The 14,628-nt window shown below is 36.5% G+C and overlaps 2 protein-coding genes across 2 annotated transcripts in view; both read left to right on the top strand.

Moving 5' to 3' along the window:
* The window catches only part of LOC134224884 (tensin-2), a 367,057-nt gene that overhangs the window by 45,666 nt on the left and 306,763 nt on the right, over positions 1-14,628 (top strand). The gene's annotated exons all lie outside the window — the stretch shown is intronic.
* LOC134208327 (uncharacterized) lies at positions 7,822-9,320 on the top strand. Its single transcript, XM_062684330.1, has 2 exons — positions 7,822-8,371; positions 8,537-9,320. Exons 1-2 carry the CDS (start codon positions 7,960-7,962, stop codon positions 9,025-9,027), a joined length of 903 nt encoding a protein of 300 aa, XP_062540314.1. The 5' UTR covers positions 7,822-7,959; the 3' UTR covers positions 9,028-9,320.

Raw genomic sequence — 14,628 nt, 5'->3', positions numbered from 1 at the left:
AGTGTTTGATAGATCATGATTCTGCAGAGCGCATGATTTGATCGGAAGAGGAACGATTCTTCTCAGGACGCATAGACCGTCGGCCGTGCATTGCGCTGAGTAGATTTAGAATAGTGCTATCGCTCATCAAGCGAAACACATCAATAAAATTCAAAATAATGATTTTTTGATCGCTTACCAAGATTCTTCTAAACTAACCAATTATTCCTTTCCCGTGGTGCACACGGAGATGCAGAGGATTCATTGGTCTCTTGAAACAATGAGTGTTGAACTTATTTTCTTCTTCTCATCCCAAATTGACTGTAAGGGCGTAACCGGCATCGTTGTTGGTTTTGAATTTATGAAACTCTAAAGCATGTACAGAATAGTTGATTCTCGGCCAATCATGAACTATGAAGGAGAATATAGCTTTTTTAATAGAATCGAAATTTACACTTAAGTTATTCCTGTCAAATTCGTTTTTCTCCTGTTTGATAAATCTTTTTAATTGTCCTACGCACATCTTGGAAGGTGACCGCGCCTCTGTCTCTGTTAGAGGATCATTTCTTTGTAGAACAGCTTGTATTGTAATCCGCTGCTTCTTCAAGTCTGAGACAGCTATCAATTTTTCCGCCTTTTGTAATTTTTAGATTTGAATTGTACAACTCCCAGGTTGTTTTTTTCAGCAATTTTGAATGATTCTTTTTGTAATATGTTGGTTGCGTATTCAAAAAGGATTTGTCTATGATTAGTAGAGTGGGGCGTCATGGTCATTTTTTCAAATCAATGGTTTTTCGAAGCCATTCTGGGTCCTGAACAACCGTGCAGAATTTGGGACCGATTGGTTGCTTCCTCGCTTTCCGCATCGCGTTTGAAGTTTGTATGGAAATTAGTATGGGAGAACGTATATTTTTGCATTTCTACTACTAGAGGCTTCAGTTCATCGTAAACCAAGTGGCACATTGCGTTAAAGTATAACTCAAAGGATGCCGAAAAACTTTGCTGAAGAAGGCACGTTGCTGGAACGTCCACGAAAAAAGTTATAACGCTTAGAACATTGAGTGTTCAAACCATATGAAAAAAATCGTTTATTCTGCCAGCACTGCCGTACTACGTAGACCAATAAATTAACTGAGTATTATTTCAAAATAATTGATCTTATAGGGCTTTAGAGCTAATGGGAGCTATCCGGAATCATTTCACAAAGAAAAAAAAACCGACGAGAAGGAAGATGGGTTTTGCCCTTCGAGAACCATAGGTTGTCCGGTACAGGGTTGTTAATCGTTAATTTATCGTTATCGCCGATAAAGTTGATTGTGATCAACGTTATCGGTTGCTACGATAACGATGAATCAACTGAATTATTATCGAAGTTCGATAATTTAATGTAAGTTAACTCTATAATTTTGCGATAATGGGGCTACTATTACGGGAATGAAGTTGGTGTAAATTTTTGACAGAAGCCGAGAATGGAACAAGTTGTTTGCAACTGATTAACCAGAGCTAATTTTTATTGAAGCGTGGCACTCTAGAATTAATGCTGAATACCTGCTACTCTATGAAACGAAACAAAAGTGAGGTGTTCTGTAGGTGGTTCAGTGATTTTTTTTTCACTATGCAGCTTTGCAGTTTTCCGATAAGAAGACCGCGGAAAATTGCTCTACCCAGGCGGACTTAATTCTCTGAGACAGAGACTCATAAACATAAGTACGCTTCCTACTGAAACCACCTGATTACTTTCCTTTGTCAATCCTTATTCCTTATCGTATAAGCAAGAATATCCAGCTGGAATCGGAACTCCTAGGCAATATATAGGGGTAATGACGGCTTTGGCAGATTTTGTTCTATTATTGGCAGGGGGGTTTTTTATGACTGATTATGCTCGAATTTGGCCCAAACTTGCCAAAGCCGTCTGTTCCCCTATTAGAAATTTATTTGATGCAGCGATCTTTAGTGCTGCATTCCAGGCATAGAGCATCAGTATTGAATAAACATACTTCTATAGATTGGTGGACTAACTTCGTCGCCTATTCAATATGTTTGTCAGTGAGTCATAAAATAATCATATAACTGGGTGCTCCGGATCTTGCAAATAGAAGTTTTGTTAATCTTGCTAGATTAAACATAAGTGTAGACATTAAAAATGCTCTCAGATTTTCTACTATGGACAACTGCGACTCTGTATGAAATTTAATAATTGACCGAAATAATGTGTTGGTCAATTCGGTGACATCTTTGAATCCCATCTTTGAATTCCAGTATTTAAGAGAGTTTTTGAATATTGTAAGGCGATACGATACTTTAAATAGATGTTGCAAACTCAACTAGTGGGTATTTGTTATTTTAACTGTGTAGTACATGTTACAGTTAACTCGATAATTATCGATGAATCAACGAATACTCGATAACGATAACGTTAATTCAACGCTCACTTAATCGTCAACGAAGCATCATCGTACAACCATTATCGTTATCGAAGTTGGCGTTAATTTACCGACGATAATTTATCGATTAACAACCCTGCCGGTAGTGCTGGCAGAAACATTGATTTCTTGCATATGGTTTACACAATCAATTTTCGAAACGTAATAACATTTTTTGTAGACCTTTTAGCTACGTATCTTCTTCGGCAAAGTCTTTCGGCATCTTCCAGACTAGATGCTAACGTATTGAGTCACGTGACTAATGATAAATTGAAGCCGCTAAGAGCAAAAATGTAAAAAAGTACGTTTTCCAAACTAAACTCCATGTAAATTTAAAACGCGATGCGGCATGCGAGGTTGCAACCAATCGAGCCCATATTTTGCACAGTTGATTGGGGTCCCAAAACGATTCAGAAAAACCTTGATCTCACTTGATCGGACGAAGTTTGCGTTTTTCCATACAACTGCGCCCCACTCTAATGATTAGACATAGACATTTCCTCAGAAACATACCAGTTTACTATTTGATCAGAGAGTACAGAATTACAAATTGTTAGATCTGAAACCACTTCCCGAACCAAACCACTTGCTTTACGAACGTGGGAGAATTTCCCTTATTACATATGTCATTGAGAAATAAAATCGAAAAATGACTCACCTCTTTTGTTGATTCCAGAACTTCCCCATACTGTGTGGTGGGCATTTGCATCACATCCGATAATAAAAGCCTTATTATGGCTTTTGCAGTAGGAAATGAACGCTGCAACCTCCGGCGGAGGTTTGGCTTCAATATCACCAGGAAAATAAGCAGATGCCACTAGGGAAAGAGGCCCCAAAACGCCCTCCCGAGGCAAAACGCATTTTGTGGTTTCCCTCATATTTACCGTCATTAAGATGTCCGTAACAAAACTAGATCTAAAATTATGTAGGTTAGGCGAAAAAAGTTTCAAAATAGTGTATGGGAAGGTCGAAAAAACCGAAAATTTCCACATTTTGAAGAAACATCTAACATTTTGGCGAGGCAAAACGCCCTAGTGGCACTAACCTACAATCACAGAGAACAGACGTTTATCTTCATTCGCGGACTTGTGTAAAAGTTTGTACTGGTCATTTTAAAGTATGTCGTTATGCCCCCGTTGCGCGGTGCTAGTGTGCTGATAAATATGGTTAAAATTTACCGTGTTTTACTTTTTAGCGCTAGTGTTCATTCCGAATTGCTCCTAGGCTCGCTCCTAGGTGGCAGCACTACATTGTTTATGTAGTGTATGCCAACGCCATCACTTAGTGAGATTGAGTTTTTATGTCGGGCAGCCTGCGTTGGCGGCGCTGAGGTACGATTTAAATTTTTACACACGTTTTTAACGAAATTTTGTACGAGGATCCATGTCTGTTCTCTGTGCTACAATGTACTTGCGTCTCCATGGACTATCCATACCAGAATGCTGATTCGCCGATGCGTGGTGCTTTGTTCCCTAGGAGCTGCCAGCTAAAAGGCGTTTTGCCTCATGAGTTTTCCGACAACAAAATATCACCACTTTTTTGAAATGTGAATGTTATCAATATGATTGAGATTTTTGACAATTTTTGAATGGCATCAACTAGCTATCTTGTTTAACTGATGCATAATATAAAAATACTCATCAGCAAATAATTTTGAAAATTCAACGACGTGTAAAATTGCAGCTTATTCCATCAAACGAATTAACATTTGATATTCAATTAAATTTTATTGAATTTTACAAGCAAGCTCCGTTTAAATTTATATCGATTTAAAAGAACAGTGCAATCGATTGAATGTTACGTTTATTTGCATGCTCCAAATATGTGCATTAAAATACATTTAAAATCACAACATATTTTTATCTGTGCATGAATAGCGTTACAAAAGAAGACAATAAAGCAGTGTTTGCTTAGCTAGGGCATATTGCCCCCCCTTCCCCTAAAAGCACCGTTTTTCCTTTTGTGGTTGGCACCTCTAACGAAATGGCAGCAATATGATGAGTCCCTTTTGTGTTTGAATCACTTTTCGGGTTTTTAGGCCTCATAGTGTTCAATGCCACTGCTTCCTTTGTTCCGCTGCATCCTGGGATTTGCTGATCTGTTTTGGGGAAACTTATATCAACACTTGTAGAAGCATCAAAATTCACAATCTTACCATGACCAGTACTATTAACTTCTGTTTCAGGTTGATTCTCCTCGCACATATCAACGTCCAAAGCTTTATTGTGGACATTGGGACTAGGTGTAGTATTGGCTGTGTCTTTTTCGCCCACATAGGGGAACGGTTCGCCACTTCATCTCATAGCTCCTATTTCCATCCTATCAAAAACAAAGCAATGGAAAGGAATTTTGTTTGTTTATTATTTTTGTGATTTTTTTCAGCAGTGCATGTTGACAAAAAGAAGCGACGAATTTGGTGCCGTATTTCTTTGTTTAGCGATGAGATGGATATAATATATACACTGTACAGTGAGATTGAGATCAGAACAGTTCCCCTATTTGTTGATATTTTGGTTTGTATCATCGAGTTTTGGAAAAGCTTTCTTCCATTCATTCCATTGAATTCACAATCTTCAAGAGTTTTCATGGATATAGCATCAACGGTGAACACAAGTTCCACGTGATATTGTTTTACCGTGTACCTTTTTGAAATTCTCCATGAACCCCGTCATTCTGACTTTCTATTAATGCAAGGATTTCCTCGGTTGAGTCTACCACACTGCGCAGAAAGAATCCTTGTAAGATTTCACGTCAGGTTATTTTTCCTCATCAAATGTGATTAGATATGCGGTTTCCCACGGTTTGATGTCAGAAATCATAGCCTTTAACCAATTCACTGTAGTTTGATTCTTGCAAATGAAAATCATGTGTTCTGGCCTCAACAAAAATTGGTATATTGTAGGATTTTGAGTACATGTTTTGGGAAATCGGATGAATATTGACTATGTTACAAAAATGACTTTACCATTACCATACCAAATTAGATATATCTATAATATTATTATTATATTATTATTATAATATTATTAGATATCTATAATATTATAATATAATTAGATATATCTATTATATATAACAAATGAGGTGGACGAATTAAAAATATAAGACAAATCGGACAAGTTTGACAAATTGGTGATATCAGACAATTTGACAAATGGTACGAATTAGATAACTAGAACGAATTTCACAACATTTTTATTCAAGTGGAAGCTTTCTTAATCGTACAAGTTTAATTATTATTGCAACCTTCATAGGACCGAACAAACAGTTCGCAATTTTATAATGTTATTAAATTAATACTCAAACTACAGATATCATGGCATTTGTTCTTGGATTTTCTGTAATTGGATTTTCTGGTTCAATTTCCAAATGTTAAAATACAGAATGGGGCCCTTAGCCTAGCGAAAAAATGCGCGGCTATTAAGCAAGACCATGCTGGGTTCGATTTCCGGTGCCGGTCTAGGCAATTTTCGGTTTGGAAATTGTCTCGACTTCCCTAGGCATAAAAGTAGGTATCATCGTGTTAGCCTCATGAGATATGAATGTAAAAATGAAACCTCGCGGGTAATAACTGTGGAAGTGCTAGATGAACACTGAGCTGCGAGGTGGCAAAGTGCCAGTGGGGGATGTAAAGCCAACAAAATGAAGAAGAAGAAGAAAATACAGAACATTGTTTAACTAATATCCGAAACGTATGAAATGAGCTAAATATGGGTTAATCAATATTCTGGAATCGTTTACAGCTTTAACGTAGTAGGAATCTTAGGAATAGGAATCTGTTCAATATAAGAAATCAATTTGAGGATCATGTTTCCAATATGAATATATCAACTAACATTATTCTTTTTATTTTTTCATTACAGGTAAACTCACCTATTTCAAATAAATTGGTTATCATATATTTTGTGAGTATTTAAATGTATTCAAAACTATTCAGTTAGGCTGTTACAAATATTTAATAAATATCGGGTACTTATTCAAAAGGACGTATGTGGATTTGTAAACAAAGATTCATACGTCGATCTAACCAAACTGATGGCACTCCAAGGCAAACCCAACCCACAAAAAGGTAGCCGAAGCCTCCCTATCTGCATGTGGTGATAGTTTGCATGGGAGTGCTATCAGATTGGAGAAATCAACGTTTGAATCTTTGTTCACAAAATCACATACGTCCTTTGGTACCCGAGAAATATTTCGTCAATTGCGTTACAAAGTAATTGATAAAACATATTAGTACTCATAGGAGAGAGATCCGAAATAGAAAAAAAAAGTGCGGGAACTGAATGCCAGTAAATGTATACTCCGTTTTTTTACACAGTTTGGTTTTAGTCAGATACGTATTTCGATCTCAGCAGTAAGGCCGTCTTCAGTGTCTCGTACTTGACTCGACTTGTAGTTTTAGTCGATTAAGACCTTCAGCTACAATGAAACAATGAGTTTACCTCACGAAAACAAATGACAAAATTAAAGGAAATCCCGGATTTAAAAAGCTGTGACAGTTCTGGATAATAGAAAAATTAATGTATACTAGCCGCACAAAAAACGGAGTGTAAATTAATGGCAATAGTAGAATATATCTATCAAAGGTCTTTTCTGATCTATCTAAATGTGCTTTGCTAAGTATATTCGATGTTGCACTAGAGAAGCACCATCACAGCTAGATAAAAAAGGTGGTATACACGGGAACCGAAACATCGGACTATGTCAAACTAGCCGTCCTAATTGAATTAGACTGAAAAAACCAACGTCAAAATATCCATTCTACCAGTCGGCATCTCACAATACCTACATTTTTTGGATTTAGTCCTACAAAATTATGATGCGTGTACATATGGCCGAAAATGGCTCGACCGAAATGGTCGTTTAGACGAGCCAAGCACACGTCCGTAAATGTCGTTCGATGAATGGGTCATTTGGTTAAACAATAGTAAATGTAAAAAGTGGTTAATGATAATTGTGAAGCGATTAGTGAATAATGAGAAGTAAGAAGTACGGAATCAGAAGCTTAAAGTAGAACGTCCTACTTTTATCTTCTCCCTCCTCACTCCATTCCTTACTTCTCACTACTGACTTCTCACTTGTTACTTCTAACTTTTCACTTTTGCAAATATGAGATAAGAGAAGTCTCACTTCCCACTTCTCACAGTGAAAGGAATAAAAAGTGAGAAATTCCAATTGAGAAATGATAATTGAAACGTCTCACAGCTTAGTTCTCATTTGTCATTTGTTACTTTTCATTCCTCACTTCTCACAGTGAGAAGTGAGCATGTGAATGAGATATAACAAGTGATAAATGAGATGCTCCAATTATTTTTTTAATTCAATTCCAATTTGAATCTCTTCCATCAAACCGATTTTTTAAATCATGGATGCATGCAAGGCCTGCGGTAGGAATGTTGGGCGATCTGATAGAAGTGTTCTGTGCAGCGGGTTGTGTGGAGGAGTTTACCATCCGGGCTGCGTGGGTCTGAACACTACCAACTTTAAAGCTTGGACAGCCAATGTTGGTCTTCTGTGGTTCTGCGACAACTGTAGGGTCAATTTCAACCCTAGCATAATGAATCGGGAATCTGTGATAATGAAGACGATGCGGGATTTATTGCTACGAGTCGATTCAATGGACCTTAGGATTGGACAGTTTGGCGAAAATTTGAAAACACTTTGTAACCTGCTTTCAATATCAACCTCAATTAGACGAGATTCCAATATTTCGTCCAGACCTCAAAACTTTTCTTCGGTGGGACCAGCGATGCTAGATCATTCCGAGTTTTATAACAGCATCGATCGCTTCAACTTGGACTTGTCGCTTCGTTCGAATGTCGCCAACATGACACTATCTGGTGAAGATGTTGAGTCTATCGCCGATTTGATTGATGATGCCGCTGGTGATGAAATTGATGATACTGCACCCCGTCGAGTTACTTTCCCAAATAACAACATCACGAACTCAACTGCCGCTATCATGTCAGGTGATGTCGATATAAACGCCAACACAACGCCCAATGCCCCCGCCACGAATAACGCCGCCGCCACCAACACCGCCACCGCCACTACCGCCACCACCACTGCCACCACCACTGCCATCGCCACCACCTCCTCAACATCAACCGCTAAGCGTCCATATACTTCCACAGTTTCTGCTAATACCGCAACTAGAAACATTGCTTCTGACGGCACCAGTGCTGGCGCTAATTCTACTCTGGCTACAACTGCAACAAATAGACGAGCTGTACCTGCTGCTTCTTCTTCTGGGACTAACAATGTGATCACCGAAAACTGCCGTCTGCGGGTAGTAAACCGAAATCATCGTCGGGACACACGGAACCTAACTGCAGATCACCTTAAGTCGTTCTACGTAACCCCCTTTGATGTGGAACAAACCGAAGATGACATTGTAGAATATTTACGGGAGACTATTAATGTTGGAGAATCCTCGTTGAAATGTGTGAAATTAGTTCCTCGAAATAAGGACATTAGTGAGCTTTCTTTCATTTCATTCAAAGTGTCTGTTTCCGATAATCTTGTTCCATTCGTTAACGACAAGTTTTACTGGCCGGAAGGCGTCGAGGTACGCGAATTCGAACCAAAAAACGAGAAGCAAACCGTTCCGATAATTACGACATAATGGAAGTGGATATCAGTGGAAATGCCAATGTACTTTCTTCTACTAAGTTATTGCCTATACCTAACAGTGAAGACACAATTTATGATTCAAATGTAGCTTTTCACTTTTTAAATGGTGATCAGGTAAAATCTATTCTTCAGAAAAAATCTAAAAACTTTTTGAAAATTGGTGTCCATAATGCTAGAAGCTTGATTAGTAATGTAGATAATTATCGTTCCCTACTTGAAAATGCAGAGTTAAACGTTTTTGCTGTTGTTGAATCGTGGCTAAAATCAACTCACACGAACACGTCTGTCCATATTAATGGATACAATATTATCAGATCTGACCGACGCAATAAGAAAAAAGTTCGAGGGGGAGGCGTTGCAATCTATTTGAAACGGAATTTGAAGTATAGTATTATTTCAAAATCAGTTTGTGATAGTGATATCGATTATTTATTTATAAAATTAAATCATGTCAATTTAGTCTGTGGGGTTATCTACAAGCCACCTGATATTAATGTTTCAAAGTTGGATATTGTTTTCGATCTAATTTCTGAAATATCAGCTACTGAACCAAATATTTTGATTATGGGTGATTTTAACATTAACATGATGCTTGAAAACTCACGGAAGACTCGTAAGCTACATGACCAATTGAAGGAATTGTCATTCAAACTTTTAGAAACCTCTCCCACCTGCCATAAACCTGGTTGCCCTTCATCTACGATTGACTTAATTATTGGAAATTGTACTAACTTTATTAATAACATTTATCAATCGTCAATTGGTGGAATAAGTGACCATGACTTTATCTGCGTTGATTTCGAATGTAGGCTTCCAAAAGCAGTTCCTGAAGAATACTGGGCTCGAGATTATCATTGTATTGAAAATGAATCATTTATTTCTGACCTTAAAAACTGTAATTTTGATACTATTTACCAGTGCATCAATGTAATCGAAAAGCTAGATTATTTCAATCAACTATTTACTCAAGTTCTCAATAAGCATGCTCCATTGAAAAAGTAACTTGGAAAAGACAAGAACCATGCATGGATAAATAATAATATCAAACACATTTTTTTAAATAATTCCGATGCTCACGAGTGTTGGAAACGTGTCAAAACTGATGCTAAAAAATGGAACAATTTAAAAATTTGAGAGACTTGGCAATCCGCAAAACGTGAATACTTTACATTTAACCTTCACGGCGACCTTCTTTCAAAACAACTATGGAAAATATTAAAAGACTTGGTCTTAAACAATCACATTCAAAAGTAGGTGCAGGAGATGTCTGTGCTGAAACTCTAAATCTCCATTTCACTTCACACTGCATGCCACATACTTGAATGACCTAGTACCCCAATCTAGTTTTTCATTTAAATGTGAAACCAATGATGAGGTTCTAGGTCAAGCTTCATGTGATTCTGTTGGAGATGATCAATTTCCTTTAAAAATCTTGAAAATGTCTTTGCTTGTTATTCTTCCCTACATTACCGATATTTTCAATTTTAGCATAACTAGCTTCGAATTTCCTAGTGGTTGGAAAACTGCAAAGGTAATACCAATAGAAAAAACGGACAATCCTAAATCAGAGAAAGACTATCGACCTATAAGTATTCTTTGCGCTTTATCGAAAGTATTTGAATCCATTCTCTCTAATCAGCTTAATGAATATTTAACGCAACATAATTTGCTATGTACACTTCAATCAGGATATCGCAAAACTTGCAGTACAGTTACAGCCTTGATTAGAATTGAAAATGATATTCGAGAGGCGCTTGATAACAAAATGGCAACTTTAATGGTGTTATTAGACTTTAGTAAGGCATTTGACTCAATTAACCATCACTTACTTTGTGATAAGCTTTTTCAAACTGGATCAACCTTCAGTAAACCTCATGTTTTCCTACTTAACAGAAAGACACCAATTCGTTGAATTTAACAACAAACGGTCTAAGAAAATATCGGTATCATGTGGTGTACCTCAAGGGTCTATACTGGGTCCCCTGCTATTCTCGATGTACATAAATGATCTACCCCTTGCACTATCATTTTGTAAGTTCCATTTATACGCTGATGATTGCCAGTTGTATATTTCGGGCAAACATAGTGATCTTCCGGAAATAGTTAGGAAAATGAACATCGACATTAATAATGTGGTCAGATGGTGTGATAATTTTGGACTAACACTAAACACCAAGAAAACCCAATCTATTATTTTCCGTACAAAACGTATGTGTGTGCGAGATGCCCCGATGGTACAAGTTGGGGATAACATCATTGAATATTCTGAAACAGTTAAAAACCTTGGAATTATCATTGATTGCAATATGAATTGGAATGCTCAAGTTAATGTTGTGTGTGGTAAAGTATACAACGCTCTCCATAACTTAGTAATATTAAGACATTACACCCCTCAACATATTAGACTAAAAATGGCTAGATCTCAAATTATACCACTTTTGGATTACGGAGATGTACTATTTGGGCTTGTTTCTCAAAGGAACCTCAGAAAACTGACACTAGTATTTAACACTATTACAAGATATGTATTCAATTTAAGAAAGTTTGACCACATATCAAATTACGCTAATCTACTTCTTGGATGCAGTTTTTCTAACCATCTTAAGATTAGAACATGCACACAAACGTTTAAAATACTTAACAACCCTCCTAAATATCTCGAAAACTTTTTCACTTATACGCGTTCAGCAAGAACACCGTCACTGATTGTTTCGAGATACTACACAAATTACTTGAAGGATTCATTTCATCACCGCGCGGTCAAATTATGGAACGAGTTACCGTCGAATTGTAGGCTTGAAAGACATTTTCATTCGTTTAAAAATAGAATTACATCATTTTTCAACCGTAGTTAGAGTACAATGGCATTCTGCAATTAGTTATAGTTATGGTATCATATACTTTGAAAACCTTTAAAGGTTATTTATGTTACTATATAGATCATTAAATAAATAAATATAGATGTGAGATTTAAAAAATGAGACATCTCACTTCTCATAAATTGCTTCTCACTTCGCGCTTCTCACTTTTCACAGTGAGAAGCGAGTTATGAAAAATAACCAATAACAAGTGGTGTCGAACACATATTACGTAAGCTTGGGGGGATGGGTGGCCTAATGTTTTCTTACGGACCATGCAAATAAAAAACCATTTATCTTCCATGAGGAGGGGGCGGTCGAAAGATCCAGGAAAATTACTTACATAATAAGATCTGGCTTTTCATTTCTCACATTTTACTGCTCATTTCCCATTTTTCACTTTGCACTTATTTCCACTTATTTCTTACATCTCACTTCTCACTATCATTTTTCCCATTCACTGTTTTCGATCAAATGACTTTTTAGAACCTATTGGCGAGGTTCTGCCCACGATCCCATAACTAAGGATATCCTACAACAAATTTGTGGATGAATTGAAATGAAATGATTTCCGTTTTACTTTTACGATCAAAATATCACAAGTCAGCCAATAAACCGCTTGATGCGATTTGGCATAACCCTGACCATTTAACCCGTTCGGGAAACGACAACGTTCAAACGACATTTTCATCTAAACAGCATTTTCGATCATTTGTTAGATCTATTTTGATAAGTTCGGCCTAACGACATTTTTGTTCGTATGTCCATTTAAAGTAAATAATATTTTTGGGGAAATATCTTTCGGCAAAATGGGCTTCGGTATAAATGACATAACATATTCTGTCGAGCAACCTCGGCCGAGGTGACTTTCAGCCTAACGGCCGTTTACATTATGCTAATTTAGCGCTAGTATTGTCGGAAAGCGGATTGTCCGCTAGAATTAGTGACTAGGTAAACGGGCCATCCTCGGTAACATGCAAAAATAATAATTTTGCAGAGAAACCTTGCAGTTAAAAACTGTAGAAGCTACGAAGCGGCAGTGTTCCAGTGCCAATAAGAAGAAGAAGAAGAAGTAAACATTATACGAACTGCCTAAATAATTACACATTTTTTTTGTTAATTAGATAAATTAGGCAAGTCAAATCAACATTCAAGACAAATTGGACAAATTTAACAAATTTGACAAATTAGACATATTTGATTTTATTCGGCAACTTTGCCGTACGAAAATCAGTTTTTTGTTTAATAACTTGGTATACACACAGTCAAGTTATTTAGACAAATAAGAAAAATGAACAAATAAGACAAATAAGAAAAGTTAGATGAATTTTACAAACTAGACGATTTGACCGAATCAAACGAATTTGTCAAATGCTAGTTAGACAACTTATACAATTTAGACGAATCGAAATAATTCTATACCAAATTTTCAAAACGACTTATCTATTTTTGTAAACAAAGCTTCAAACGTCGATTTGATGAATCTGATGGCACTCCCACGCAAACCAACGCCATCAATACGTAGTTGAAGGCATCAGCTTCCTGATGATAGTGTTGGTTCGCGAGGGGTGCTATAAGATTCGTCAAATCGACGTTTGAATCTTTGTTTATAAAAGCAGATAAGTCGTTTTGAAAATTTGGTATTGAATTAGGGGGAATGACGGCTTTGGCAGGTTTTGTTCTATTATTGTCAGGGGTTTTTTTATGACTGATTATGCTCAAATTTGGCCTAAACATTCTTTGCATATCAAAGAATATTGTGGCCAAATTTCATAAAATTCGGTCGACAAAAACCCCCCTGACAATAATAGAACAAAACCTGCCAAAGCCGTCTGTTCCCTTAGACAAATTAGGCAAATAAGACAGATTAGACATTTTAGACAAATTAGCTGCATTGGACATATTAGACAAATAGCAAGCAAATTGACAAGTAAGACAAATAAGACTAATTATGAAGTTAAATTAGACGAATTAAACAAATTAGAAAATTAGACAAGTTCGACGAGTTAGAAAAATTGGATAAATTAGTTGTTAACAAACATCTTGGAGAAAACAGACAAATTAGACAAATGAGACAAATTACATAATTTCAATAAATTAGGCAGATGAGGCAAATTAGACAAATAAACAAGTAAATGAAATAAGACAAATAAGACAAACAAGACGAATAAGATTAATTTGACAAATTAGATAAATTATACAAATTACACAGATTATATATATTTTTTAAAACTAATTGGACAATTCAGATAAATGAAACGAGACAAATAAGACAAATTTACAAAAAAAAAACAAACAACAGAAATTAGACAAATCAGATTACCATTTGACAAATTTGATAAACTGAGGGGGAGAAGGCGGAGCAGTGAAGCCCTACCCCAACATGTGCGACATCTGGATTTGGTTCTAAAATGTAAACAACAGAGTTAATTCTCTATAACTTTTCTATTATGGCGAGGCAATTTTTATTTTTATTTTAGAAGAAGAAGAAGGAGCAATTTTTATGCACACTTTTGTTTTCGATATTTTATCAATCTCAATCCTGCAGCAATGTAACGATGTGGTATGGTTGAGATACCTGCTTGATTGTAGCGACTCGAAAAAGAAATTATTTGCAGTAACTAACAGAATATAAATATGTTCGCATTACCAATTGCGCCCTAACACCGGTTTTAAGCTTCGATGCAGAGTACACGAACTTTGTTCGCCAATGACAGGCGTACGAGACCCTTGGA

Source organism: Armigeres subalbatus, chromosome 1 (assembly GCF_024139115.2).
Source record: "Armigeres subalbatus isolate Guangzhou_Male chromosome 1, GZ_Asu_2, whole genome shotgun sequence".
NCBI lineage: Eukaryota > Metazoa > Arthropoda > Insecta > Diptera > Culicidae > Armigeres > Armigeres subalbatus.
The sequence above is the reverse complement of the archived record's forward strand: the minus strand, read 5'-3'. Positions and strand labels throughout refer to the sequence as shown.

Coding starts and splice junctions, on each gene's coding strand:
- LOC134208327 (XM_062684330.1), top strand. CDS start 7,960: ATGAATCGGGAATCTGTGATAATGAAGACGATGCGGGATTTATTGCTA. Junction 8,372..8,536: donor AACTGCCGCTATCATGTCAG/GTGATGTCGATA, acceptor ATACTTCCACAG/TTTCTGCTAATACCGCAACT.